General features: G+C 43.2%; 1 protein-coding gene across 1 annotated transcript in view; it reads left to right on the top strand.

Moving 5' to 3' along the window:
* Window positions 1–17149, top strand: part of SPATA18 (spermatogenesis associated 18) — a 193995-nt gene extending 176846 nt beyond the window's left edge. Inside the window, exons 12-13 of the mRNA XM_086962653.1 lie at window positions 3403–3457; window positions 13379–17149. Coding sequence (XP_086818779.1) covers window positions 3403–3457; window positions 13379–13386 — 63 coding nt within the window. The 3' untranslated portion in view covers window positions 13387–17149. The remainder of the gene's footprint in view (window positions 1–3402; window positions 3458–13378) is intronic.
* Window positions 17150–27164: the final 10015 nt, after the last annotated feature.

Here is a 27164-nt window from a genome sequence, read left to right as displayed (position 1 = left end):
ATGCGAACTGCGACTGAAGTCAGGACTTTGAACAGCAGACTCAGAAGAGCTTGGGACAAAAGGACCCACCCAAGGTAAGTACCCAGGAACCCCACGGAGGCTGTGTGCAGAGTGGAAACAGACGCGTACTCATTACAAGTTGACTGGGAAGGCGCGGTTGCAGTTGTATAGAAGAAGAACCCTTCCCAGTGGAACCTGAAGAAACCCTGTGGAAGACAGAAGGTTGGAGAGTCACCCCCACCAGCGGTTACCCCAGGAACCAGGATACCTACACCAAGGAAGCCAGGTGCATAGATGCGAATTGATGTTGAAAACTGTGGTAGACCACAACAGAGGAATTCAGAAAAGATTCAGATGGCGAACACTGTAGACTGTGCAAGGGCCCTGTGGAATCCAAGTGTGGATTCTTGAAGAGAAGAACTTGCAAGCATAGGGGACAGAGTCTATGCCACTCAGAGATGACCAGGAGGCACGAAAGAGCAATGACCATCGATGACGGAAGATGCAGGAGTGATGACGGTGACCTTGTTGCTGCACCTGTGAGGACCAAGCGGCGTTATGGAAAACGAGGAGCCATTCAAGAGCTATCCCCCGTCGGAAGTCGAGGAACAGGGAGTCTGTGTCCAGCGGGTGCACCAACAAGCCTTGGCAGCAGCAACAGACGTGGTAAACGATAAAGGAGCAACGCTGGGGCCAGCAAGTTCCCAGGGACTCACCAAGTGCAGGAGAATCAGAGCAGACCCCAAGCAAGCAAAGGAGCCCACTGAAGCAAGAGAAGACCCTCAAGAGGACCCACAGGCCAAATGCACAGGAGTTGCAAGAGGACTTTGAACAGCTCACTAAAGATGAAGGCCCACTGTGCAGAGGATGTGGTGAGGACAAAGATCTTGGCAGGAATAGATGCTGAAGGCTGGAGCTTCTTGTAGCCTAAAGATCTCTGGAGTGCAGAGCCGTCAAACCTTGGCAACGGCAAGTCAATGAGGTGCACAGGGGTTTTTGACTCAGCAGTTCTGATGAGGGATAATGGCCTCAAACTTAGAGAGAGGACAGGTCAGGCCTTGGGGAAGTTGCAGAACCACCACCTGTGTTTCTGGGCCTGTGGGTTGTCAGGAGCAGCAGATCAGTCAGCTTTGTTATGGTGCCTGCAGATGCAGGTGATTGACTCCTTCACTCCAAGGGAGATTACTTCGGGTGACCTTGATGCCCACAGGTCTGTTGAAGATCCTGGACGAAGCACAGACTCAGACAACAAAGAAAACGTGTTGAACATTGAGAACAGGAGCAGCAAGAGTCTTCCTTGATGCAACCTTGGTTCCAGGCGAAGTCCAAGTGTCGAGAACATCAAAGAGTGATGTGATTTCAAGCTTGAGTCTTTTCCCACTTCGAATCTGAGAATCCACCCACTGGTAAGCCCTTTTACACCCTAAGAAAGGGGTTAGGATGACTCAGGGGTCCCTCCAAGAGGAGGGGATGGACAGAGGGGAAGATACTCCCATGTCCTTTGTCTAGGTTTGCGTCAGAGTGAGAGCCAAGGGCTCCCTGAACTGACTCAAACTGGAGTATGGAAGGAGGGCACCAAATGTGCCCTTTAAAGCAGTCTGGTGGCACTGGCAAGTGACCTCACCCCAGTCAAATACACTAAGTCCTGTCTGGGATGTGGTCACACCTCCCTGTGACAGGAAACATATTGTTCTACCTTCCTCTGCTCGAGCTCAGCTCAGTAGCAGGAGGGCAGAATCGTGTCTGGGGTCGGCAGCAGCACTGCCTTGCTTGCAGACCCTGGAAGGCTGTTACCTGGAGTACTGTGGGCTTCCCGGATGGGCCCCCCCAGTGTATGGAATCATACCTTCAACACCGGTAACGGTGTTGGGGTATGATTCCAACATGCCTGATACCAAACATGCTCAGGTTCGGCACAGACATTATATAGTTAGCCACTGCGGAATGACACATTACCACTATCTGTATCAAAATGGCTGACTGCACTTTCAAAACCTGGAGAAATGACTCCGGGATTTGTAGGGGGTGTCCTTCTCATGCAGGGCACCCTCACACTTATAACCCAGCACCCTGCCTTCAGGATTGTAAGGCCTGCCTTAGGGGTGACATATAGGTTTTAAGTGTAATGACCTCGGATATAAGGAAACTTATATCTGTCCTAAATGGTGCTATCACCAGTTTACACAGGCTGTAATGGCAAGCCTGTAGTCACAGTTTAAGTGGCCTCTCATCGGTGCCATAATACATGCTGTAGCCCATGGACGGCCCCTGGTGTACCTATGCCCGGCGTACCGCAGTATAATATACTAGGGACTTACATAGGTACACCAGTAGCCAATTGTGGAGGTTCCAAAGTACTTACCATGACAGATTTAGGGAGGAAGCACAGTGGCTGGGGTCCTGATGAGCAGGATCACAGCCAGAGTAGTCAAAAATAACATACTGACACCAGCAAAAAGTGTGCGTAACCATGAAAGCAGATCCTACTTTCCTACAGCCAGCGTCAAAGAACAGAATGAAGTAAAAGACACATTTCAGATTACCGGAGAGGGGGAGGTGTGGCGCAGCGGCCAGCCCAGAGTGGATGACTCCAGAGCTCAGGGCTCCTGGTTTGATTCTCGGCACCGGCAGCAGCTTAGCATCATGTGACTCTGGGCAATAGATCACTTAATCTCCCCGACGGTCCGCAGCTCCTTGAGATCCTTAGGGGTGATTGGTTAGTGCTTTACAAATACCGGGTTCAATATTTGAATAAAAAGCAAAAAGGGTATCCATCTAACACAGGAGTAAACATAATGTTCCTTTATCAGATTACTTTGCATTGTGACTGTGGCTACAAATGGCAGCATGGCACATGCTAGCACTAAGAAAAGCTAAATAAATGGAAAAAACAAGCATTGGGAAATCCTTTTGAATCCTGACTAAAGTAGTGGAAAGCCAACAAAAAGCTTGCATTCGGTGTACAGTGCATCTATGACTTAAGGAACTTAATGTGTGATTATCGAGTGTGGCATAGAGAGGTAAAATATTCCCTTATGCCTTACATTGCACACACTCCATTGGGCATAAAGTGACGCATCACACAACCAGTCGCATAAGGTGAGAGAGTAATACTCCTTTGGGCAGATCTAAAGCTAACTCTATGTATATTTTAAAGAATTGTAACAGTAGGTCTTGGAGACAACTGTATTATGTAGCAAGACCTAAAAGTAAACAGCCTAGTTGTGGTATTTGCTTGCAGTCATTCAGTACATCACTTTGTTCACAGTCTACTTTGCTGTAAAGTGATATAGGTAGGGAGAATGTTTTTAAATAGGTTCAAGCAACAGCTCACAATGTTACAGTCTCGCTTAGGACCTTAGTTAATTGGTGTCTTATTCTATTGTTTGTTGTATCCAACAGGCTTCCAGAAGTCGCAGTCGCAGTCCATCCCCTCTCAGAAGATCTGGAACACCAAGTAAGTGGGTTAATGGGATATGATTTATTAATTACATATCCAGTACTTAAAGCTCAGAAAGGATTACTTCTGGATTATGAGGAACCATATCTTGCTGCCATCCTTATGTTAGAAGTATGCTATTAAAGGTAAGTAAGTGTACATTTTTGTGGAATCTGTTCAAAAGCTTTCTTTTATAACCTAGCCAGATTGTTTTTATCTTATTTTCTGGCTTAATTTACAAGATTGGCCTTGTAAAAGATTTGGGAATATCTTGGGCATTCTAGAGATACTCCTATGTAAATAAAGCACAATGAGACTTGCCCCCGGGCAGCTGGTAAATCTTTCGGGTATCTCGAATATGCTTTCACTATCTTGATATTTTCTGTAATTCAGCTTGTTGTTGAATTTGGTTAAATTAGTGAGGTCTATTCTATCTTTAACTCGGTATGGGGTTCCCTTAAAGGTCTCCAGATCAAATCTTAGTTAAACTAGTGCGGTGTCTGCATTGACTGAAACTAGAAAGTATTGGTAGCAACTGAATGATGATTTATTACATTTTTATCAAATTAGTTCGCTTTTAGATTCAGTGATAGCTTTACCACTTTCTCGTGCTGTCGCCATTCATTTTGATGTGTGGAAGTTTTCTTTTCACTGGGCATTTTCAGCAAGATTTTTTTAGGGCAACGTGTGCCTCGGAGACATTAAGTTGTACTGTCACAATGGTGACTTACACCTTTCGCTTTCTATCTCAGTCAATGACTAGGCTGATATCAACTGTTTTAATCAGATATGCATAATGACTGGATAAGCTTTAGATACTGTAGAACTAAACATTTGTTGTAGGGCTTGACATACAGCCCTACAACAAGTTCCATCAACCTACTTTAAGCTAAAATTGAGTCTGTGACAAATCTAGAATGGTGGTCTTTAAACCAGAGACTAGCACCCCTTGGGGTAATGTTCAACACAATGTGGGGCCGCTCCCAGAAGAGTGACCTAGTTGCAGAGGATTTAGGTTGTGAGTATAGGCAGCTCACAAAATGTCGCGTCCAGAAACTCGGTTTGGTGGAGGGAGGGCATACACCTGACGACAAGGATGCACTTCTAAACTAAGTGGTGGCCCGTGAAAAGTGAGTGAGAATTAAAAGGCCATTATAGTTGCCAGATTAATTTTAATGTGGTAGGCAGCTATATGGTTTTAAAAACAAGTGAACAGTGTGATGGGGAATTTATTGTCCCCTCACCGTTATAGGTGCGGTCGACTTGTTTCTGCCGTGTGGCCCAGTTGGGTCCATGGCATTCATCACGACCTAAGTAAAAGCAATGAAGGGCTAAGTTCTCACCAACTTCCTGGTGATAAGATGCCACTGGGTGGGGTGACCTATGTCACACTCCACAGAAGTGAGGGCTCACTTTGAAGCCTGAAAGAAAAAACAGAGTGAAAAGAAAAAAATGAGAACATCCTCTGCGGTCACTTTACCAGAATTTGCATTCAGCCACATGGACAAATCCTTAACGGTGAGTGACTATGTGTGTAACACGTGACACTCTTCTGTGCATACTTTTTGGCAAAAATACTTGAGAGAGTGTTAATCTTACCCTAAAACATTAGCCTAAATGCCCCATGGGAGGAGGGCAAAAAGGGATGACCCCTGCAGTCAAACACTAAATGGGAAAAGAACAGACTATTTAAAAAGTCTAACATTTAAATTTCAGAACATGCAAAAAACGATCTCATTGCAAACAATCCTGTCAGTCATTTACTTAAGCACCTATATGTGTGCTTCTCTCCTCCCTGATGTGAAATGTGAGGAGAGCGTGGTTTTTAAAGTGCAGTTCGATATAATTACCTGTGTGATTGAATAAGTGACTACTAGGTAATGGGATCCGGTGTCCAAAAATGCGCCAATACAGATATGTAGGGAAATGCCTGACCTGCCCTCCGCATGATTGTAAAGCTGTCGCACACGCGGATTGCAAGTATCCGGTGTCCGTGTGAGAGCCGTGTTAGATGAGGCAGCTGGTGGCCTGATCGTGGGTGTGCCTCCTCCTAGCAAATCAACCTGCAACCTGGGGCGGTGTCAGCCCCACATGGGTTGCCTATAGCTGTGAAAGCATCCTAAATGACAGAAGCCTCCTGCATGAGCATTGTCCTCGGCCGTCCGAGATGTGAAGCCGAGGCGTGGTTAAGACCACATGTGTTCACCCTGAGTGATCCGTTTCTGATGATGCGACGGGCGGTCAGGCCAATAGGCTTTGGCCCTTTCTGATCATGTGAGCGCAACTCGCTCCTTGATTGCAATGTTTACTTAGGAGAGGATGTTAACCCTATCCATGCTGATGACGGAACCGCTCCGTCATCAGGGTCTGGTCATATCGTTTTTTTGTTTTTTCATTACATCTAAGACCACCCCTCTCAACTCAGTGTCCAAGTGGTTGTGTTCCAAAAAATGGCGGGTGAGTTTTGTGTTGTTTTTTTGCATCGTACCGTGCTTCGGTGCTCATTGTTCCGGATCTTGATTTTTTTGCATGGTCATTCCCACATGCATGAGACCGCACAGACAGGTTAGCAAGTATACCACATTTTTCGATATTGCAATTACTGAAATTCTTAAGTTTTCATGGGTTTCCAGTGCCTATGTCTACCTGCTTGGTGGATTTTGTCAAAGGGCAAGAAACGCAGCTTCCACATGGGTAGTGTCCCATGGGACTCTGGTGGGCCCAAAGTGTGTTTTGTTAGTCTCTCTCCTGAGATGGTGTTTTAGCATGTACCAGCTCATCCCGCAGCCTTGTATTCATTTTGCATGCGAAAAGGGGTGGTTCCCACTGTCTCTTCGCATTGTTCAGAATATGCCAGTGTTTTCGAATGATGCTCTGAACGGTGTTAGATGCTGGTGTATATGTGGTCACACACACAATTCTGTCAGTTTTTCTATTTGGCGCATCTTCCAGGAGCGCCTCCTGATTATTATTTTTGGCCCGTTTTCTAGATTTTCTCACCCTTTTCCTAGGGTAGTGACGATTGAGCAATTTTTTCTTTAAAAAGTCAGCCTGTTCGTCATAGGTTTCTATGTCGGAGCAATTCCTGCGCACCCGGAGAAAAAGACCCACGAGAAGATTCTGTCGTTCAGCCCTGGGGTGATAGCTTTCACAAAGAAGCAAGCTGGTTTTATCAGTGGGTTTGTTGGTAACCCTGGTGCTGATTCCTTCCGCCATCATCAAGATCTCAAGGTCCAGAAAAGTGGCATGGTTTTTGCCGATGGTGTGCGTAAACCTTAGATGTTCATCCTTGCTGTTGACCCATTTCACAAATGATGTAGCTTCCGTTTCATTCCCACGCCATACGATGAAGACATCATCTATGTAGCGCTTCCATGTTATTTCATCATTTTTGCAATGGGTTAGGATAGGATAGGATAGGATGTGAATTTGTAGAGCGCAAATTGCTGCCCGGAGGCGTCCAAGCGCTAGGAATACCGAAGGTCCAACCATAAGGAACACAGTGGGGAGGGTGAGGAAGTTTAGACTGGGTGAAATAGGAAGGTTTTTATTTGTTTACGGAAGGCCGTAAGGTTGGGGTTGGCTCTTAAGTACAATGGAAGGGCATTCCAGGCCCTAGCAGCATTGTGGGAGAACGATCTACCTCCAGATCTGGATCTTTTCACTCTCGGGGTAACTGCTAGAAAGGTCTGGTTAGATCTTAGGTTCCTATTGGGCCTGTAATGATTGATTAGGTCCTGTGTGATCCTGGGGCCAGAGTTCCAGAATGACTGGTGGGCTATGCACATGGCTTTGAACATAACTCCCTGGCGCACCGGTAGCCAGTGGAGAGTAGCCAGCCCGGACCTTACTGACTGTCTGCGGGGGAGGTCGAGTAACATGCGTGCAGCGCAGTTCTGCACAGTCTGCAGCCTTCTCAAGGTGGATTCCGGGGCGTCGAGGTAAAGAACATTATTAAAATCAAGGCGGGATTGGATCAGGCCTTGTACCACTGCTTGTCTGGCTTCCATGGGGAGGAGAGGGAACATTTTCCTAAGCATCTTCATGATGCCAAAGCAGGTAGCCGAGAGTTTCGTGGATTGTACGTTGAAGGAAAGGGATCTGTCCATCCATATTCCCAGGCTTTTGATGCTGTTTTTGGGGGTTGGTGGAGGGCCCATGCTGGGTGGCCAGAGGGCGGCCGGGAAGCTAGGGACAGATTTGCCGAGGACCATAAGCTCGGTTTTGTCTCCATTTAATTTTAAGGACGATTGGGACATCCAAGCCTTTACATCCTCCAGATACTCTCTAAGCCCGCCCTGTACAGGTAGATTGGTTTCCTGTGTCAGGGAGACCACAAGCTGCGTGTCGTCCGCATAGGAAATGATCTTAATCCCGAACGGGCGGACGACATTGGCCAGTGGCCTCATTTACAGGTTAAAAAGTGCAGGGCTTAGAGAGGAGCCTTGGGGAACACCGCATTTCAAAGGTCTGCTGGTGGAGACCGAATCGCCTTCGAACACCTGGAAGGATTTGTCTTCCAAGAATGACCGAAACCAGGACCACGCTTTACCCTTGATCCAGACCTGGGACATGCGGTGCAGCAGGGTGACATGGCTGACCGTATCGAAGGCCGCACTGAGATCAAGGGGGATCACTGCCACTGATCCTCCCTGATCTAAGATTTTTCTAGCCTCCTCGGTGACCATGAGGAGGGCGGTCTCGGTCCCATGTTTGGGTCTGAAGCCGGTTTGGGTGGGGTCCAATAGATTGTGGTCTTCAAGGAAGTTTATTAGCTGGTGATTTATGTATTTCTCCAGGATCTTTCTTGCCCAGGGGAGCAGGGATATGGGGCGGTAGTTGCTTAGATCCGTGGGGTCCAGATTGGGCTTTTTTAGCAGGGCTCTCACCATAGCCTGCTTCCAAACTATGGGGACCGTACCCGTGGAGATGGAGGTATTTAAAACCTCCATTAATATGGGTAAGGTGGTCTGTGGGGCAGCCATTATTATCTCCAGAGGGGCTGGATCATTGGGGGACCCGGATTTGACTTTGCGTGCCAAAGGTTCAAGCGAGGCAACTTCCAATGGGGGAAAATGAGACAGCGTAGGTAGCTGTAGGCTGGGGGGTGATTCAGTGGAGTGTAGGGAGGGGATAGGAGGGGAGAGATTGTTCGGGGGGAAGGCCGAGTAGATGGAGCTGATTTTCTGGTGAAAAAATTCGGCAACTTTATTGCAGTGGGAGGTGGATTTGTCCATCAGTAGACTGGGCGGTTGTTTAGTAAGTTCTTTTATGATTGTAAACATTTCTTTAGGTTTGGATTTTGCGAGCACAATTTTCTCCGAGAAGTAAGCGGCCTGGGCTTCTTTTATCAGACTTTTGTAGTCGCTAATAGATTCTCGATAAAGTATTTTATGTTCCGATGAATAGTCGGTTCGCCATCGTCTTTCGTATTTCCTACAAAGACGTTTTTTGTCTCTCAAAGTCTCCGTGTACCACGGGGCAGTTTTATGGAGGCGTTTAAGCGTGATTTCTTTTTTCGGAAGGACAATGTCGAGAGATTGGGAGATCCAATTAACGTATGCCTGGTTAGCTAGACCGGGGTTGTCGGTGATCAGGGGTGGATTCTCCATAAGTGTGTTAGTCCAATTGTCAACTGTTAGATGGGACCAAGCTCTCGTAAGTCTTGTGGTGGGAGTAGGTTCAGGGGGTTTAGAGATAGTCCAGTTGATTGGGATCAAGAAATGGTCCGTCCAGGGAAGGGGCATGGGAGGGCTGGTTAGGAGGTCAGTGCAGTTGCTAAAAACTGGGTCAAGCAAGTGGCCCTTCACATGGGTGGGCGAGGTGACCCGTTGTGAAAGTAGCAGGGCTGCTAGGTCATCTGCTAAAGTCGAGGCAGTGAGGTCAGAGGCTGAATCAAAGTGAAAGTTAAAATCACCTAACAAGATGAAGTTGGATGAGGAATTAATGCGTTCAGATACATTTGAGGGTAGGCTGACGTTGAACTGCCTAGGGGGGCTAGGTCGGTAGATCAAAGTGCCTGAGAGGCACTTATTAGGTGACAGTGCGATGTTAAAAGTTAGGCTATCACAGTCTAGAATGGTTTCAGAGACCACTCGGCAGTGAAACTGTTCTTTGTGGATTATGGCCAGACCTCCTCCTCTCCCTTTAGACCGGTCCTGGCGCAAGATTTGGAAACCTGATGGAAGCGCAGCTATTGCGGCCCGGTCGGCTTCCGGGGAGAGCCAGGTTTCTGTTAGGAACAGAATATCAGGTGAGTGTTCTTCTATTAAGAGCGTTATTTCGGCTGTATGTTTGGGGAGGGAGCGGCAGTTCAATAAGAACATACGGAAATCGTATAACGGCTTGGTGGTTGTATTGTGTTTGAGGGGTTTATGACACTCGGGGCAGAGCTGAGGCACGTTATCAGCGTGATATCTGCGACAACTGTGGTTGCTCGTGGGAACCCTCAGACTGTGAAGGAGGTCCGCGCTATAAAGTATGCGGTCTGTGGTTTGGGGCGCAGGGGTTCTGGCCCTGGGCCCGGACTCGGCACGGACGAGCGCAGACGAGCTTGCCTTATGCTCGCCTTCGGCGTGCATTCATCGCGCCCGCTGCGCTCGTCCGCTGCGCTTCCTATGCATGCACATTTTTATTGGGAGGATTAGGGGGTGCGTCCCTCGATTCCTCGTGGCCGATGGCGGCTGATGTTAACAGCAAGGATTAACTTATTTGTGATTGGTGCTAACAAGATTACTTTCATTGCCGCAGACAAAGAAGTCTGCACTTCCTACTTCTTAAAATCAGCATCACATTAAAAATATTGACCTTGATGTTTAAGGTAATTACTGCAAGGCATTACTTCTGAAACACAATCTTAATTATCTATCAAGAAAGGGCTTTACACTCAAGTTTTTACTAATCACTTATGATCCCCAGACACATCCAAACCTTCATAGAAGATGAGCTGTTTTCCTGGTATGAGCCTGAACTGTGTAATTTCTTCTTGTTGGGTGGGAGTCTCTGCCACCTCTGTACAGGTGACACATAACACTTTTAAATGTTCATCTGTGCTTCAAGTGGGGTATGCAACTTTACTTCTGTGTGGTATCTTTATGATATACACCTTCATAATCAAAAGGACTTCTAGTTAGATGAGTGTCTCTGGGTGAAAGGCAGGTAGTATTCTTGAATGTTGAACAGTATCCCCAGAGAATTTGGTATCACAGTCGCTCACAGGAGGATTCCATACATCATTCATATACGGCAACTTCGACCCACAACCGGACCCCTTTGTCACTACTCCAAGTTTCTCCACCTTAAACAAAGGACAGGTCCTGACCTCATTTTCCACCACCACCACTATAGATGAAACTGCAGCCACCATGAAGTCCATCCACTTTGGAGTCCTGTCAGAAATTTGCCTTCAGCAAGGGACTCACCGCAATCAGCAAAGTCCTTACCCTGATCCTCAATGCCTGTATTGACTCAACCACATTTCTGTAAGCCTAGAAACATTCTGCAGTTATCACCATGCTAAAGAAACCCTTGGTAGACCCAACCAAGCTCACCAACTACAAACCAATCTCCGTCCTACCATACCCGGCCAAGGTTTCAGTGAAACTCGTTAACGGACACCTTACCTACCACATCATTAGCCACCAGCTCCTAGACGTTACTCAATCTAGATTCAGACCCAACCACTGCATGGAAATAGCACTCATTTCAACAACAGACGACATCTGCATGATCTTAGACGGAGGAGAGACTGAGACCCTCATCCTTCTGGGCCTCTCAGCAGCTTTTGACACAGGAACACAACCCACCCTCATCAGACGCCTACAGGACATCTGCATTCAAGGACCTGCTAACCACTGGATCTGCTCCTTGCTGAAGGATAGAACTCTGATGGTCAGCCTCCCACCGTACACTTGAGAAACCATGAAACACATTTGCGGAGGGCCTCAGTGTTCATCCTGCAGCCCCACCCTCTTCCACACATATATGACTCTATTAGCCAATGTCATACGCACCCACAACATCAACATCCTCTGATACACTAACAATATACAACTCATACTATCTGTCTCATATAAAAGCCTGACAAAAGGAGCAAGTCCAATGCCTGTATGACTGAGGTCTCAGCCTGGATTAAGTCCATATGTCTCTAATTCAACACCAACATGACAGAAGTGGTGATCTTCTGAAAAAGAATCTCTCCCTGGGACTCCACCTGCTGGCAAGTCTACCTCAGGCCACCGGGGGGGTGGGGGACGAGGGGGAGTTTGGTGCGGGGTGTCCTAGTGAGAAGCACAGGCTTCTGGGTGGAGAGGGGTGGTAGTGTGAAGCACTGCTGCTGCTTTTATTACAGAGGGCCGATAGTGCAGCACTGCTGCAAAACCGGCCTCCTCCCACAAACGTGCCCCCACTGCTCCAAAACTAGTCCACACCCTTCCAGCCCACTTGGTATATGCCTGTGCCTGCTATCACTGACAACAAACTGGACATGGCCACACAAGCCAATGGCTTTGCAGCTTCCTGCTTCCACACTCTGTGGATGCAGAGGAAAATCTTCAAATGGCCCCCGAGAAACACCTAAAAAACCATACCTCACAACCTCGTGACTACTAGGCTGGACCACAGGAATGCCCTCTAAGCCCGTATAACCAAGCAACTCACTAGACGAGTACAAACCATCCAGAACATAGCAGTCACACTCATTCACAATCTTCTATGAAGGACTTACACCAGACCACACTTCAGGCTCTCAATACACATATGTACTCAGCTAAAACTCCTGACCCACACATTGAAAGCACTACACAGCACAGGCTGGACTACCTAAACAATTACATTTCCTTTAATCAACCAGCCAGACACCTCAGCTCAGCAGGACTCCTACTCACACCCATCTCACACATACACAGATACAAAGATGGATGTTGAGCATTCTCATACATCACTCCTAAAGCTTGGATTAACCTCCAGCTACACATCAGAGCCCCCTCCTCCCTTCTTGAGTTTGCAAGAAGGTGAAGACTTGCTTTGTTGCGTAACCCCCCCCCCCACCCTCCCCCCCCCCCCCCAAAGACCTCGAGAAGAGGCCCAAACACCTGCTCAATGCCAGGATACCCTTGCGGGTTATCATGCACTCTACAACTATGCATAAGATAACATAACAGCATACTTCTAGACACTTAACAGTTCCTTAAGTTGGGTGGGTGCTTCTTGGTGGACATCCCATTGCATTGTCAGTCATTATGCATATGCAAAATCTAATTTTAATGGTCTGGATGGCAACCTGAAAAGAGCTGAACCACAGAAGTGAATAAAGATGCTAAATATGTCTCCAGTACCTCTGGTGAGGGTTAGACGTATCTGGCACACCTTGGAATTATTTTAATATTTACTGTGCGCCTTTGCAGAACTTCTTGTACAGACTATGGCTTTGAAGCCAATGTGTTTTAAAATGGTAGTATAAAATGTACAAAACCGTAGAGAAGTCGGACATATTCCCTTGGTGAAATTCAGGATGGCTACTCACCCCACCACCTCACTTTATAAGATTACCGGCCTACTACTTCTCTCATTGTTTCCCTACCATGATCATTTACCCATGCAAATATGCTTCAATTTTGAGATTCCGATATACAGTGTTATATCCTCATGACCTAATAACTTGCTTCCCTACCCAGCGTGTCAGTCCCCCCGCCTACTACATCACCACCGTGCTCCCATCCAAATGTACAATGCAGACCTTTGGGTGGGCACTGTAATAGCACACTCCTGGGCGTATGTTCTGTTACAATTATTAGTTACCCCTCTTTACAATATCCACCAATAGAAATGCATCCAAACCATAAAAACAACAACACTGGTTTCAATATTTGGTCTGCGTGTAACATGGTTCATATGCAACAGCAGACATACTCTAATGTATCTGAATATTTCTCCCAACAGGACTCTAATTGACTGGATGTCTTTGCGGGTCTTTCCATCGAGATCAATCATCTTCAATGGTGCTTCATACTTTTCAAGAGTATCTCAGACCTCACTTAAGATAATGTGAATGGCAATGCTTTTGCCCTCGAAATGGAGCTTATTAGCAAGTTTTTATAACTCTAGTGTGTGTTGTGCTTTTTAAAAATATAATATGAGCTGATGCAAGCAATTTCTTGGTATCCAAATTGCATAAACGTCTAAGATCATATTCTTTATGTACCTATTTTAACTCTTTAAATCGACTAAGGTAAACATGAAATTTAAGAAAGGGTTGTTGCATCCACTCCGAGACCAGATATGTTTTTTGTAGTGAGAATTCCTAAAACAAAACCTGCACAGATGAAGTTGTTGTCACTTTAAAAATGGTCAGGGTGGAAGGGCAGGCGGGTATTTAAGCATAAGATGAGTTTTATTTTTCTCATTGCACGCTGATCTATTATTAATGTTTTGGACAAAGTAAACCCCAAACAGATACCTGTGATGTATTTTCTATTACCCTGTTTTTTTATGCTGCAGTTGACAATATAATATTGAAAAAACTTCCCTTGACACAACCTCAATTTTATTTTGTTCTAATCTCACTTTTTAGACATAACTGAAAATATATTGGCAGTGGGGTGTAAAAAACTGTTAAAGTATTTCATCCTTATGGAGTCAGCTGTGTCATAGAGAATACTATCCATGTGGTAATTTACACACCACAGAAGCCATGGATGGAAATATTTCACCGCAGAATCAACAAGGGTAGAACCTGTGTGCATGAAAAGTCCCAAGAAAGAACCACCATTTCTTAATTCAGGAGACCGATTCACAAATGCTAAAGAGAACTAACATTGCATTCTCATTCTTAAACGCCACATCCGTATTTCATGAACCGGAATTACTAGAATGTTTTGAATGTAAATTGCACATACAACAGTGGAAAATATGTTACGTTTGCATATTTCCTATACCTTAAATTTACAGTTAAAGTAAGAGAAACGAGTGTTCGCAGGAAAGAGGCAGGATGGTGAGGATTTGAAATGTGTCTTAACTGTGTGATCATTTGCAGGTATTCCAGTGAATTGTTCCATTTTCATTAACCTTCATTTGTTGGAGCTGGTGTGTAAATGAGGTGTGATAAATCCCCAAAACCATGTTTACAGGTGGAGTTGATGAATAAGTATTCCCATTGCATCTTATCGTTAACTGTACACTTGAAGATTATGTACCAGCAATCATCTGTTGAATTATAGTTAGGCTTATGTAAATAAATCCACATTTGTTTGTAGATCAGATATATATATTTGAGGGATTTTGTAAACCTCTTAAATGTTATACAATCATTAACATTTTTGGAAGAAGCATATGAGCAGTAGAATTATGCCATTAAAGTATATTTATAAATTGTGCTCATGGTGCTCAAGCAAAAGTTGTGACTTTCAGCATAACTAGACCAGCCAAAAACTCTCATCTCGTCTCTGAAGAAGACTTGTACTTGACTAACAAAGTTGGAACGTGAATGGAGTGATAGTGAGAGCCAACCTCTTGTTAGAATCAGATATTATCAAAGCAGTGTGCCTATCAAGCTACAACATAGTTATGCAAGGAGTGCTTGAATCTGAAATACTTAATCATGTTTAACCAAAACAAGAACATCTGTTTTCCCATATATGTAACGTGAGCACATACAGTCAAGCTATCTTAGAGCTTCATTGTTCATTACATACCAAATCCTTAAAGTTTTCCTGGTACAATGATGGGCTGTGAGTTGATACAATTGTGGTTTTAACGGTGTTTATAGACATGTATAGATGCTTTTGTACACGTCAGCTATGCAGCTCTCCCTCATTTCCTACTTTGATTACTGAGCCCTCTTTTTATTTATAATACACAACATTATTTATCCTCTGTTGCTGTGACCAAGCTCCTTTCCACTAGAACTACTTTTTTTGTTCCTTGCCTATGTACTTAGTGTAAATTCGAGTGCCAATTCGATCAAAAAAGATGTAATCTTGAAATACACTGTCAGAGATTGTCAGTTTTTTCCAAGTTCAAATCTAGGTTTAGTTATTTTACTGACTGAGATTGACCCTCTTAAGATCAGACTCAAGGACTAAGTTGCTAGATTCAGAACTCAGTGGAAAGTCCTTGCAACACATCTGTTGTCTAAGCCCTAGTACCTCTATATTACCAACTCGCAGCACGCTTTATCTCACCTGCAATGCGCATTGTTCTAGAAACATTTACATATTGTGATCCCAGCCAAGTGGTACATAGGGGTATTAAAGGCTGACGATGTTTCCACAAGCTGAGGATAGAGATGAACCTACTCAATAAGGGTACCATTCATTACATGTATATGGGGTTACCTATATGCAGAACATGTTGCCAAATCTAACATGTGAATGATCGAAGCAGGAGACTTGATCTTAAAGCCAAAGTTACTTAAGTTGATAGAAATTAATATGACCTTTGGCGTTTGTGCATAATGGTTTCTCAATACAGTGTTATCCATGATCAAAATGATAATTAAGATATTTCATAATATTGCATGTGACAAGTGTTTGTTTTGTAAATTCCTACAAAAGGAGAGGACCTGCACATCAGCACTCCCAAAGTGGACTTTAAGTTACTGGAAGGTGAAACCTGGTCACATCATGTTTTAATTCAGATGTTTTAATGCTTCATCCGTTCCTGTTTTACTTTTTCGTGTTATTTTGTAATTCTTTTGGTTTTGTGTTTATTCTGGTTTGGAGGTGTTTAGAATACATTTCTGATTAGGGCTGGTCTGTGGCTCTCTCCTTGTGGTCATCTGTGAAGCACAGGATTGGGAAGGAGAAAAACAAGAAATATAATTCGACTGGCAGTAAACTTTTATTTGCTCTTTTAACCAATAATCAAGCTGTTTAGACAGCGTTTCAGAGTAGCTCTACAAATGAAATCAAGAATACTTGCCTCATTAATGGCCAGGCCAAAAGAGAGAGAACATCGAGACATTATTTTGCAGGCCGGTGCATCATCATCGAATTTTCTGTGGTCCAGAAGAGAAAGAATTTGCCTGTACTACCTCCTAAGATTCCTCACACATTTCATATACACCCAAGGAATGCAGATTTACAGATGGTTTCTGAAATAGGTCACTAATTTGCTCCAAGGTGTGACTTACGGTGGCCAAAATATTATTTATGGGAGGCATTCATCACTACAAAGCCTGATGTATTTTGCCTTTCATCCTTTCATCGTGGTGTACCATAACATAAGTAAAGGTTTTAAAATCGATACCAGGCACTGTTCAAAGAAACTCAGTGTGGTTGTTCTCTAATGTATGAACATTCAGTATCACTATATCACCAAGACATAACCGTTTGCCGAAGGATGTGGTGTTTGCTTTAAATTTTATTTTATACTTTGAAATAAAATTACAGTTTAGTGGAATTGTGTTTTATAGTGCATATATATACATATGTAAAATGTATATAAAACAGACTTTTGTGACATTCCTTTTTAAACCTCTTGCCTCGCAGACCCGCTGCAAGCATCCTTGTTGCTTAGTATAAAGGCACTGGGGCAAGCTATATGTTGTGCTCTTAGCATTTTGTTTTCTATGTGTTCAAAATGTTTATTTCCTTCTTTTCTGTTCAAAATCGGGCTCTATAACTAAGTGTGATTTGCCTGCGTTTCTGGATTTGTATTTTGTCTTCTATATATTTTATACTCTCATCACATTTGAATAAACATTTACACAATTTTGCAAAGAGACGTCATTATTTCCAAAGAGCCTGAATGTGACCACAATATGTTGCTTAGAATAAATTACAGACATCTTAACCATGCACACACTGAATAGTGATATTGAGTGACCTACTATTTAAGCACTAATCAGAAAATTAAAAGAATACTTAAGTTAATATGATATGAGATTGACCTTCTGTTTTGACCATTCTTACATAGGTACATTTATTAAGTTAAAACATCTGCTGTGTCTGAAACCTTTTGTCTACTTTGGTGTAGTCTAGAGCCCCACAAGTACAATACTGTTTGAAATGAATAAATGGCAACCTTTTAATTTATTGTTTCAATTGTAAGCGTGTTAGATCCTGTTCTCATTGTCATATGCGGTCTGTTGACTCAGGTGTCCTGAAGTTTATCTTGCTCTGGAACTGCTAAGTACATTCTTACTGCACTTGACTCTTGTGGTAGCCAGGCTGAGCATCCCAAATCATCTCAGGGAGATAGTGTGGGAGAGAGAGACTAGGAGCAGTCAAACAATAGAGACAGAAGGTTAATGGCAACCAAGTGCTATTCTATTAAGGATAAAGAGACACACGTTAATCACACCACAACTCAGTACCACATTAAGGACATTTTCTAGGAATGCTATTGGGTTACTACACAGACAAACAGAAACATTTAATTTAACAAAGGTGAAGTGTCCTTCTGGTGAAAGGGAGCAGCTTTCCTAAGTTCTGTGACCTGTTGTTCAATCTTCTTCAGACCGAATTACAGGTTTCTTAAATGGGTTGCCATAATCTCAACAAAGACCTTTCAAACTCTCCTATTCAAGTTCTCAAGCAATGTTTTGTTCAGACATTGGTGTTACCTGGGAGAAGCTACTGGTGATCTGAGAGCACGCGTGTGCAGTCTTAAATTGCACATTGTGAGCAATAGTGTTCCGGGACTAGTTCGGGCAACCCTGCATCCCTACCTCCACGTCGGGCCAATTGAAACTGAAGCGCAAAGGCGAAGGCACTCTGATTGGGCATGTCAGGTTCTCACGGCTCAGCGGATTGCATCCTCCAGTCTCACTGGCAGTGGGCAGACTTGTGAATTGCAGGTTCCTTTTCAATCCTCTCTTTTGAATGGTTTTATTAGCAGTTTTCAATTTTTGTATACAAGTACAATTCAAACACAGAACATCTGTCAGGGTACATCAAAGTGTGCAGGATAATGATGTGTCCACAAAAAGCAGAACCAGATAAACCACAAGTGACAACACTAATAAAACAGGTCAGCCGTCCACATGTAGGCCTCTGGTTAGGACTACATGGAAAAAAGTGACAACAATTAAGTTATCAAACGGGAATTCATAGTTCGTATAGGTTGGCCTGTTGAAATCTAGGTGTCCAGTTATGAAATTGTGATCAATATTTATAATCCAACGCATTCAAATAAAGATTAGAATAAATGAGTAAACAATAAACATATCAGTATTAAACCCAGATAAGAACTACGCTCGCTCGTGATGACAGCATAAGAAACAGCACAAGGGTTGTGAATCCAAAAGGGGCCACTGAGGCTATACATGGTAGCGTCAGATGATGGGCCATACCCAGGTTTCATAGCCAATACTTAGTGTTGAATGGTGGGGACATGGGGGGATGGAGAGTGCGTGTTGCAGGAGTCATCAAGTGGGGTGTGGAACTGTTGGAGCTCCCTCACAAAGGTTTTCCAAAAGGGAATATGTGGTAATCCAAACAGGAAACTACTGATTAATTCTTGAAGTATCTTTAATGGAGCACAGATTTACATGCATCAACCTTCAGCTATACAAGTCAATACTGGCTATCATTGGAACTTTAATTGTGATGCAATTCCACTGCATCACAGTTACCTCATACAATTTTAAATATTACCACATATCTTCCCCCTTATGGAATCTAAAAGAAAAATAATAATTGAGAAAACATTAAACCTATGAATACATGTATTGCAGGTATACACATTTTAACACATTTACAAAAGAGCAGAATATCTATATAAAAACAACATCTTTATAAGTTAGATACTTTGCACAAATCCCCAAAACTCCACTTCCTGCCATCATCCAATTCAGCCACAGAACCTCTAACAGAGATCACTTTATGCGGCTGAGAAAACTTGCTCTCTCCTTTCTTAACAAATCCAAATCTTCTTATTACTACCCAATCACCTTCCTTAAACACCAACTCCTTGGCACCCATTCTACTGTCAAAACCTATCTTGTTGTGCCACTGACAATCTACAACACTCGACCTCATCTCTTCTCTATCAACCCAAACCTGATTCTACTCCTGCAACCACATCGGAGACTCTTTAGTACCCGTCTCTCTCTCCTCCAAAGCAACAAAAGGAGAAACTCCAGTCACTGAGTAAGGCGTAACCCTATGACCCCACATCATTCTTCGTAACTCATATTTCCATGTTAATCCTTTAGCTAAAGAAAGTTGAATACATTCCATCATAATCTGGTTCACTCTTTCCACAAGTCCATTGGCTTGTGGACGGAACAAGGCTACTCTATCATGACTGATTCCAAGACCACAAAGAAAACTAGTCATTTCAGAAGAAACTAATTGAACTCCATTGTCTGTTACAAGTGTTTGCGGTACCCCCACTTCCAAAAAGACTTCTTTGAGAAATGTTATCACATTAGCAGTAGTGACTTGACCCATTGATTTACAACTAAACCACTTGCTATGATAATCTACCAACACATCCAAAAAACGATTATTACTTCCCAATTTGTCAATTGGACCCAACACATCCAAAGCCAATTTCTCCCATGGCCTCAACTTTAAAACTACATCTACAACAGATTTTATAACTACATCTACTAAAAGAAGTATATTTAATTGTTTTAATTGTTTTAAATTGTTATTTCAGTCTATTATGTTAATTAATTATATTAATTAATTAATTATTTTAGATTGTTATTTCAGTTTATTGTGTTAGACTATTATTTTAGATTCTTCTTTTAGTTTGTTGTTTGAGTTTTTAATTGCAGGTATGGCTGATGAATCTATGTCAGCACCTCCAAAATTTTACCTGTTCCAGGAAAGCCTTCGATTCCATGGAAACGTTGGAGGAACATATTTTTTACATACTTATTAGCGATTGGGGGGACAAATATGGTTCTGTAAGGAGACAAGCTATACTTTTACATAATCTGGGAGTAGAAGGAAGGAGAATATATGATGATTTACCTGAAATATCATTGGGTATGGTCAACCTGTGAATATTTATGATATGTCATTGCAGATGTTGGAAAACCACTTCACCCCAATAGTGAATATTGTTTTTGTAAAACATAAATTCTTTTGCAGGGTACAAAAGATTAATGAAAGTATTATGTCTTATGTAGCATCCTTTCGAGGTTTGGCTGTTACTTGTGAATTTCAAGGTTTGTGTGATTCCTTGATAAGGGATCAAATAGGAAGATGCACAAACAATAAAAGGGTAAAGGAAAAACTCCTGTTGAAGGATCCTACTTTAGAGCAAGCTATTCAAATTGCTAGGAGTATGGAAAATACTGCTCTCTGGATCAAGGAAATTGATAAGGCAAAAGGTGTGTCTGAAAATGCAATGGTAGTTGTTGGAAAATAAGTTCCTGCTGAAGTCAAAGAAGTAAAAAGAGAAGTACTCAAGAAAGCAATTAATAAAAGTAATGAGAATGTACCAATTAAAGCAGGAGAAAGGCGACCCATTATTTGTTATAGGTGTGGGTGTCCAGGACATGTAAGTTCAAGTTTTGCATGTGGAGCAAGAAATGCAACATGTAGGGTATGCGGAAAAAGAGGTCATTTGGCAAAGGCATGCAGATCAAAAGGAAACACTCAAATTACTAGTATCAAGGGAGTGGAAGACAAGGAAGAACAAAATGAAGAATTGTTCCTAACTATTGATGGGATGGAATTAGATGCATCTCAAATTGTAGAAACTGTGGAAAAATGTGATTTAGATGCAGTGTTGAATAGAGATGACGGTGGTATGAGTTTAAAAATAGAGAGTACCGAAAAATTAGAAAAAACACATTGTGACATCACATTGGGAAAAGGAACTGTAAGATTAATAGCCAACTCTGGTAGTCTTTTTACTCTAGTTTCAAAGGAAACCTTTCAAGAAAAAATGGATGGAGACATGAAAAATCTTCTACAAGCAGATGTAAAAGCTGTTGGGTACAGTGGATCAAAGATTAATATTTTAGGCATGCAATGGATGAACATCATCTTTAAGAACAATGGGGTTTATGGTAGAGTTTATGTCACTCAGAAAGGATCTAATTTGTTAGGATGGCGACATCAGAAAGATTTGAACATTATACTCAATCCTAATGCTGTGGAACCATTTATGACTATAGAACCAAATGTAGAAAATGTATCTGCAAATGTTGTTATGAACAATGAGTGGGGGAAGATGTTAATGGAAAGATATTCTCATGTTTTTTCTGACAATTTAGGTATGTTGAAAGGGTTTGCTCACCGTACCATTTTAAAAGGAAATGCTAAACCAATTGTGCATGAAGTTAGGACAATACCGCACATGATGAGAGAACCACTTCGTAAAGACCTGGATAAATTGTTGGAAGCTAAGGTAATAGAACCAATAGAGTCATCGGACTGGTTATCTCCAATTGTCGTTGCACCAAAGGAAGATAATAAAATTCGTTTATGCTTTGATTTAAGGGATTTAAACAGAAATATTTGGGTGGATAGACAACCTTTATCGAATATTGGGGAAATGTTAAGCATGATGGGTGGAGGTTGTGTTTTTAGTGTCCTAGACATGTCCTCAGCCTACCATCAGGTGAATCCAGATCCCGAGTCGCGTCCTTTGACATCATTTGTGACACCTTTGGGGGCGTTTCGTATCGAAGAATGCCTTTTGGTTTGGCGTCAGCCTCTGCTGTATTCCAGCGTATCATGCAAAATATATTTAAGGGGATGGAGAGAATATTATGCTTTCAAGACGATATAATGATTGTGGGGAGGTCGATTGATGAGCATGATAAATTAAAGGAAGAAGTTTTACAGAGAATACCTAAATCTGGATTGACAATCAATAAAGAGAAGTGTCAAATAAGATTGAGTGAAGTCAACTATTTGGGTCATCAAATATCAGCTGATGGTATAAGACCGAAGGGTAGTATTATAAGAACTGGGAAAGATGCTCCTTGTCCTACTAATAAGGATTAATTAAAGTCCTTCTTAGGTCTTGCTGAATATTGCTCGAAATTTGTTCCAAAGTTTGCTGATTTAGTAGAACCAATGAGACTTCTCTTGAAGAAAGGAACTGTGTTTGAATGGAATTCTGAGTGTGAAGATGCATTTAATAAAGTAAAAATATGTCTCTCCAGAGCTACGTCATTGGGGCATTTTGACTCTAAGAAAAAATCCATATTGGTTACAGATGCTAGTAATGTTGGATTAGGAGCAGTTTTGTTGCAGGTTTCAGATGAAGATGAAACAATTATTGTATTTGCTTCACGCAGATTACTGGGGGCAGAGAAATCACATTTAACCATAGAGAAGGAATCTCTAGCTTGTTGTTGGGGAATGGCGCATTTCAGGTACTATTTGTGGGGCTTACCTTTTGTTGTAAAAACTGATCATAAACCCTTAGTCCACATTTTCAAAGGTGGATGTGGTCTAGATGGTAGTGTAACTCCTCGAATATCGAGGTGGTTATTGTCTATTTTAGATTACAATTTTGTGGTTGAATATGTGCGTGGCAGTAAGAATGTTATTGCCGACTGTCTTTCTAGGATGCCGGTGGATGATCACTCTTGTGTGGAAATTTTGGAGGAGTTTGTTGTAAATGTGGACAATCAATTTGCTATTAGTCAGGATGAATGGAAGGGAGCAATGGAGAAGGATGAAGAATATAAGAAGTTGAGGGAACTCATTATGAATTGTTGGAGTGGTTCTAGTGAAGTGGAAATGCATAAACAGTACTTGTCTGTAAAGGATGAACTGCATCATGGTCGCATCATTCCACTGCATCATGGTTGCATCATACAATTCTAAATATTACCACATATCTTCCACTCATGGAATCTAAAAGAAAAAAATAAGAAAAAAGAAAATTTTAGAGAAAACATTCAACCTAAGAAATATATGTATACAGGAAAACAATTTTGAGAATATTTACAAAAACAAAATACATATTCCATGTGTTTGAGATTGGGTATGTACAGAGTCCCTTCACCTCTTCCCTGTGTAGTAGTGTGATCTCCGCTTGACCCCACTCCAGCATGGAGAGAACCTATGCTAAGGGCGCCAGGGGATTGGCTGCCTTCCACTTACGGATGATCAGTCTCTTTGCCAGCAGGAGCTCATGGTCTGCAAATCGTGTTGCTGCCCTATATTATTTAACGCCGCAGAAATGCCCCAGGATGCACACCTCCCAGGTATGGGTCATAAAAGATTCCGTGCATCGTGTCAAGTGAAAAATCACATTGTTCCAGTAGCTTGTGAGTGATGGGCATGACAAGAGTTTATGTACCAGTTCCAAGTAATGCTTCAAACAGCGGGGGCATACAGCTTCATTTTGGTAAAAATAACTTTATTTAGTGGTGGGTAAGGTAGGCTGTTCTTTGATGTAAAATGTAATTAATTAATTTGAAACTGGAAATTTTGGACACTGACGGGATAGGCCAGAATAAGCCACCATTCACTGTTGGAGCATGCGTGACCAAGCTATGTGTCCCAGTGTCGCCCCAGTGTGTCAAGTGTCAGTGCTGTGTGCATGTGCAGTGTGACAGCCAACCACCAGTGTTGGTCTCCCCCCATGGACATGTAAGTATTGGATGATGAGACGTTGCTGGGTTTCTGCTGTATCTGTCCCCATGATTGGTTTAGTATCCCAAGAAAGGAAGCATTTAGGAAGAAATGACCAGGCAGCAGTTCAGAGCCAGCCAGTAGGTCCTCTATAGAATGGAGTGTCTCATCTCGATATAGGGTGCCTAAGATGTGTAAGCCAGCTGCGTGCCATTGTGTTAATTCCCTGTGGGAAGTTGATATGCGTCCACGTAGCATTCCAAGTAGTGGTAGGGCAAGGACATAAGGTGTCGTTGATTTTGTAATGAACAGGGCTCTGCGATAACATCAGTAATAGTTTGGACGAAGGGGATGTCTGGTGGTGCCCTGGCAAGTGGGTGCAACTAAGCAAGTATTCCCTTCAAATCCCAAGGAGGTAGGAGTGTTGCAGTGTCCACCTGGTTGTCACATGTTAACCAATGCGACACCCTCCAGAGTTGGGAGGCCAAGTAATATTGTTCAAAGTTAGGGACATTGAGCCCTCCAATGTCCATAGGGAGGCAAAGCTTGAGCAGTGCTACTCTGCTCCATATCTTGTGCCAAATAGGATCTCCCAACATGCATTTCAGGGTGCAGAAGAAGGGGCAGCGTTTAGGTAGAGGGAGATTAGTGAAATAATACAACAGTCTAGAACCACAATCTTTATCAGGGCCACTCTCCCTACTACCGACAATAGTAAAGTGTCAAAATGATATTTGCGTGCATAATGCAGATTGAGCATGGCCCAAATTGCCCTCCAAAAGGTCCTCAGGCATGTGGTAGATTTGATTCCCCAAATAAAGAAAAGTAGACAGTTGCCATGTAAGGGCGATGTCATACACCATATATATTAGGTCGGAAGTAGTGATATTGAAAGGGAAAAGACTCAACTTGGTCCAGCTAATTCAAAGATCGGATACAAAGGCAATTTTGGACAGGAGGTCTTTAATAGTTGGGGGTATAGAACAGACATCTTTATGGTAAAACAGCATGTCATCTGCATAAAGGGAGACCGAGTGTGTGCTGTCCCCAAAAGGGATCCCCCAGTGTTAGCCCTGAATACGCAGGTCATGTTCCAGTGGTTCCGGTGCCAGAGAAAATAACATGGAAACCAGCAGGCAACCCTGGCAGGTCCCCCGTTGTATTGCAATGGGATCTGAAATATGGCAACCAATTTTGTCTCCAGCTGTGGGATTGGTGAAATGAAATGAAAATCGTTTTTATTAAGCGCTAACAGCTGCCCTGAGGCGTCCAGGCGCTAAAAACTACCATCAGTGCTCTGAGAAAAAGAAGTGGGGAGGGGCAACTCTATTGATTAAAAAGAAAAGTTTTAAGCTTCTTGCGGAAGCTCAGTAGGTTAGAGTCTTCTCTAAGATAAAGTGGTAAGGTGTTCGGGGCTTTATATGCGAAGGATCCTCCTCCGGCCCTCGCTCTGTGAATCCTTGGGATTTGGGCTAAGAAGGCGTGTGAAGATCGGAGAGCTTTGGTGGGTTTGTATGGCAATACCAAGGAGTGGCTGATCTCTGGGCCTGATTTCCAGTAGGCCTGATGTGCAATGCACAGAGATTTAAATTTAACTCTCTCTTTAGTGGGGAGCCAGTGCAATGCTCTCAGGCCAGGTTGTATTGACGTTCTATGGGAGGTGCCTAGTAAAATGCGAGCTGCACAATTCTGAGTGCGTTGCAGTTTTTGAAGGGTGTACTCCGGTGCCCCAAGGTACGGAGCATTGTTAAAATCAAGGCGAGATTGAATTAAGCCTTGTATGACTATCTGTCTGGCCTCAAAGGGAAGAAGTGGAAGGATTTTTTTTACCATCCTTAGGAGGCCGAAACAGGTCGCAGAGACTTTGGTTGCCTGCATGTCGAAGGTCAACGATTTATCTATCCACGCCCCCAGGCTTTTGATGTTATCTCTAGGGGTGGGGGCTGTGCCCATGCTCAGAGGCCATGACAACTCCAAGGTGGAAAGAGTTGGAGGGCCAAGGAGCATTAGCTCAGTTTTATCATCGTTGAGCTTCAGACATGATTTAGTCATCCAACTCTTGACGTGCTCAAGACAAGTTGTTAGGTTGGACTGCGGTAGTGGGTTGTTTCTTTGTGCAAGAGAGACCACTAGCTGGGTATCATCCGCATAGGTAATGATGTTAATACCATGCGGACGTACTATTCCAGCCAGCGGTCTCATGTAGGCATTAAAGAGCGTAGGGCTCAATGAAGAGCCCTGCGGAACCCCACATCCCAGAGGCTTGCTCGAAGAGACCGATGTGCCTTCAAAGACCTGGAAGGTTCGGTCAGATAGAAAAGACCTGAGCCACTCCAGGGCTTCTCCTGAGATTCCCATATCGAGGAGGCGGTCCAGAAGTATTTTATGGTTGATCGAGTATCCGCCTTGTCTCTTCTGTCACAGCCAGCAAGGCTGTCTCTGTGCCGTGTTTTGGGCGAAAGCCTGTCTGGGAGGTGTTGAGCAGATGGTTGTGCTCGAAGAACTGAGTTACACTGATGTTGATGTGTTTCTCTAAGATCTTGGTTACCCAGGGAAGCAGTGATATCGGACGATAATTGTTGAAATTCGTTGGATCGAGAGTGTTTTTTTTTTTTAACAATGCTCGGACCATGGCGTGTTTCCAGGACTGTGGGACAATCGCACTCGTGATGGACGAATTCAACAGCTTCATTAGATTGGAAAGGATGGCTTTATTGACTTGGATCAACATCTCAGAGGCAGGGCCGCAAGGTGAGCCTGATTTGATTTGGTTTATTAAGGTCTCAAGGGTGTCGAGATGCAGCATTGGGAAATGGTCCACATATTTGTTATGGTGGGAGGTCTCTGGTTTAATCGGTGGATCGGATTTTTGCGAGGAAAATTCTGTTTCCGGGTCAGAGAAGGAAAGATAGATAGCATTTACTTTTAGAAAGAAGGCATTGGCCAATTCCTCACATCGAGAGGATGAGTTGTCATTGCCTGGCGATGGGGATGGCAGCCTGGTCAGTGTTTTCACAATCTGATAGATTTCTTTAGGCTTAGATTTGGCCAATTTAATCTTTTCCATATAGTGTGTGGATTGTTTAGCTCTAATTTCGTTTTTATAATTCCTGATGGCTTCTCTGTAGGTCGCTTTATCCGTAGAATCATAGGATAAGCGCCACTTCCTCTCTAGTCTTTTGCAGAGACGTTTTTTTCCCCTAAGATCTTCAGAATACCAAGGTGCG

Source organism: Lissotriton vulgaris, chromosome 3_1 (assembly GCF_964263255.1).
Source record: "Lissotriton vulgaris chromosome 3_1, aLisVul1.2, whole genome shotgun sequence".
In the NCBI taxonomy this organism is placed as follows: Eukaryota; Metazoa; Chordata; class Amphibia; order Caudata; family Salamandridae; genus Lissotriton; species Lissotriton vulgaris.
The sequence above is the reverse complement of the archived record's forward strand: the minus strand, read 5'-3'. Positions and strand labels throughout refer to the sequence as shown.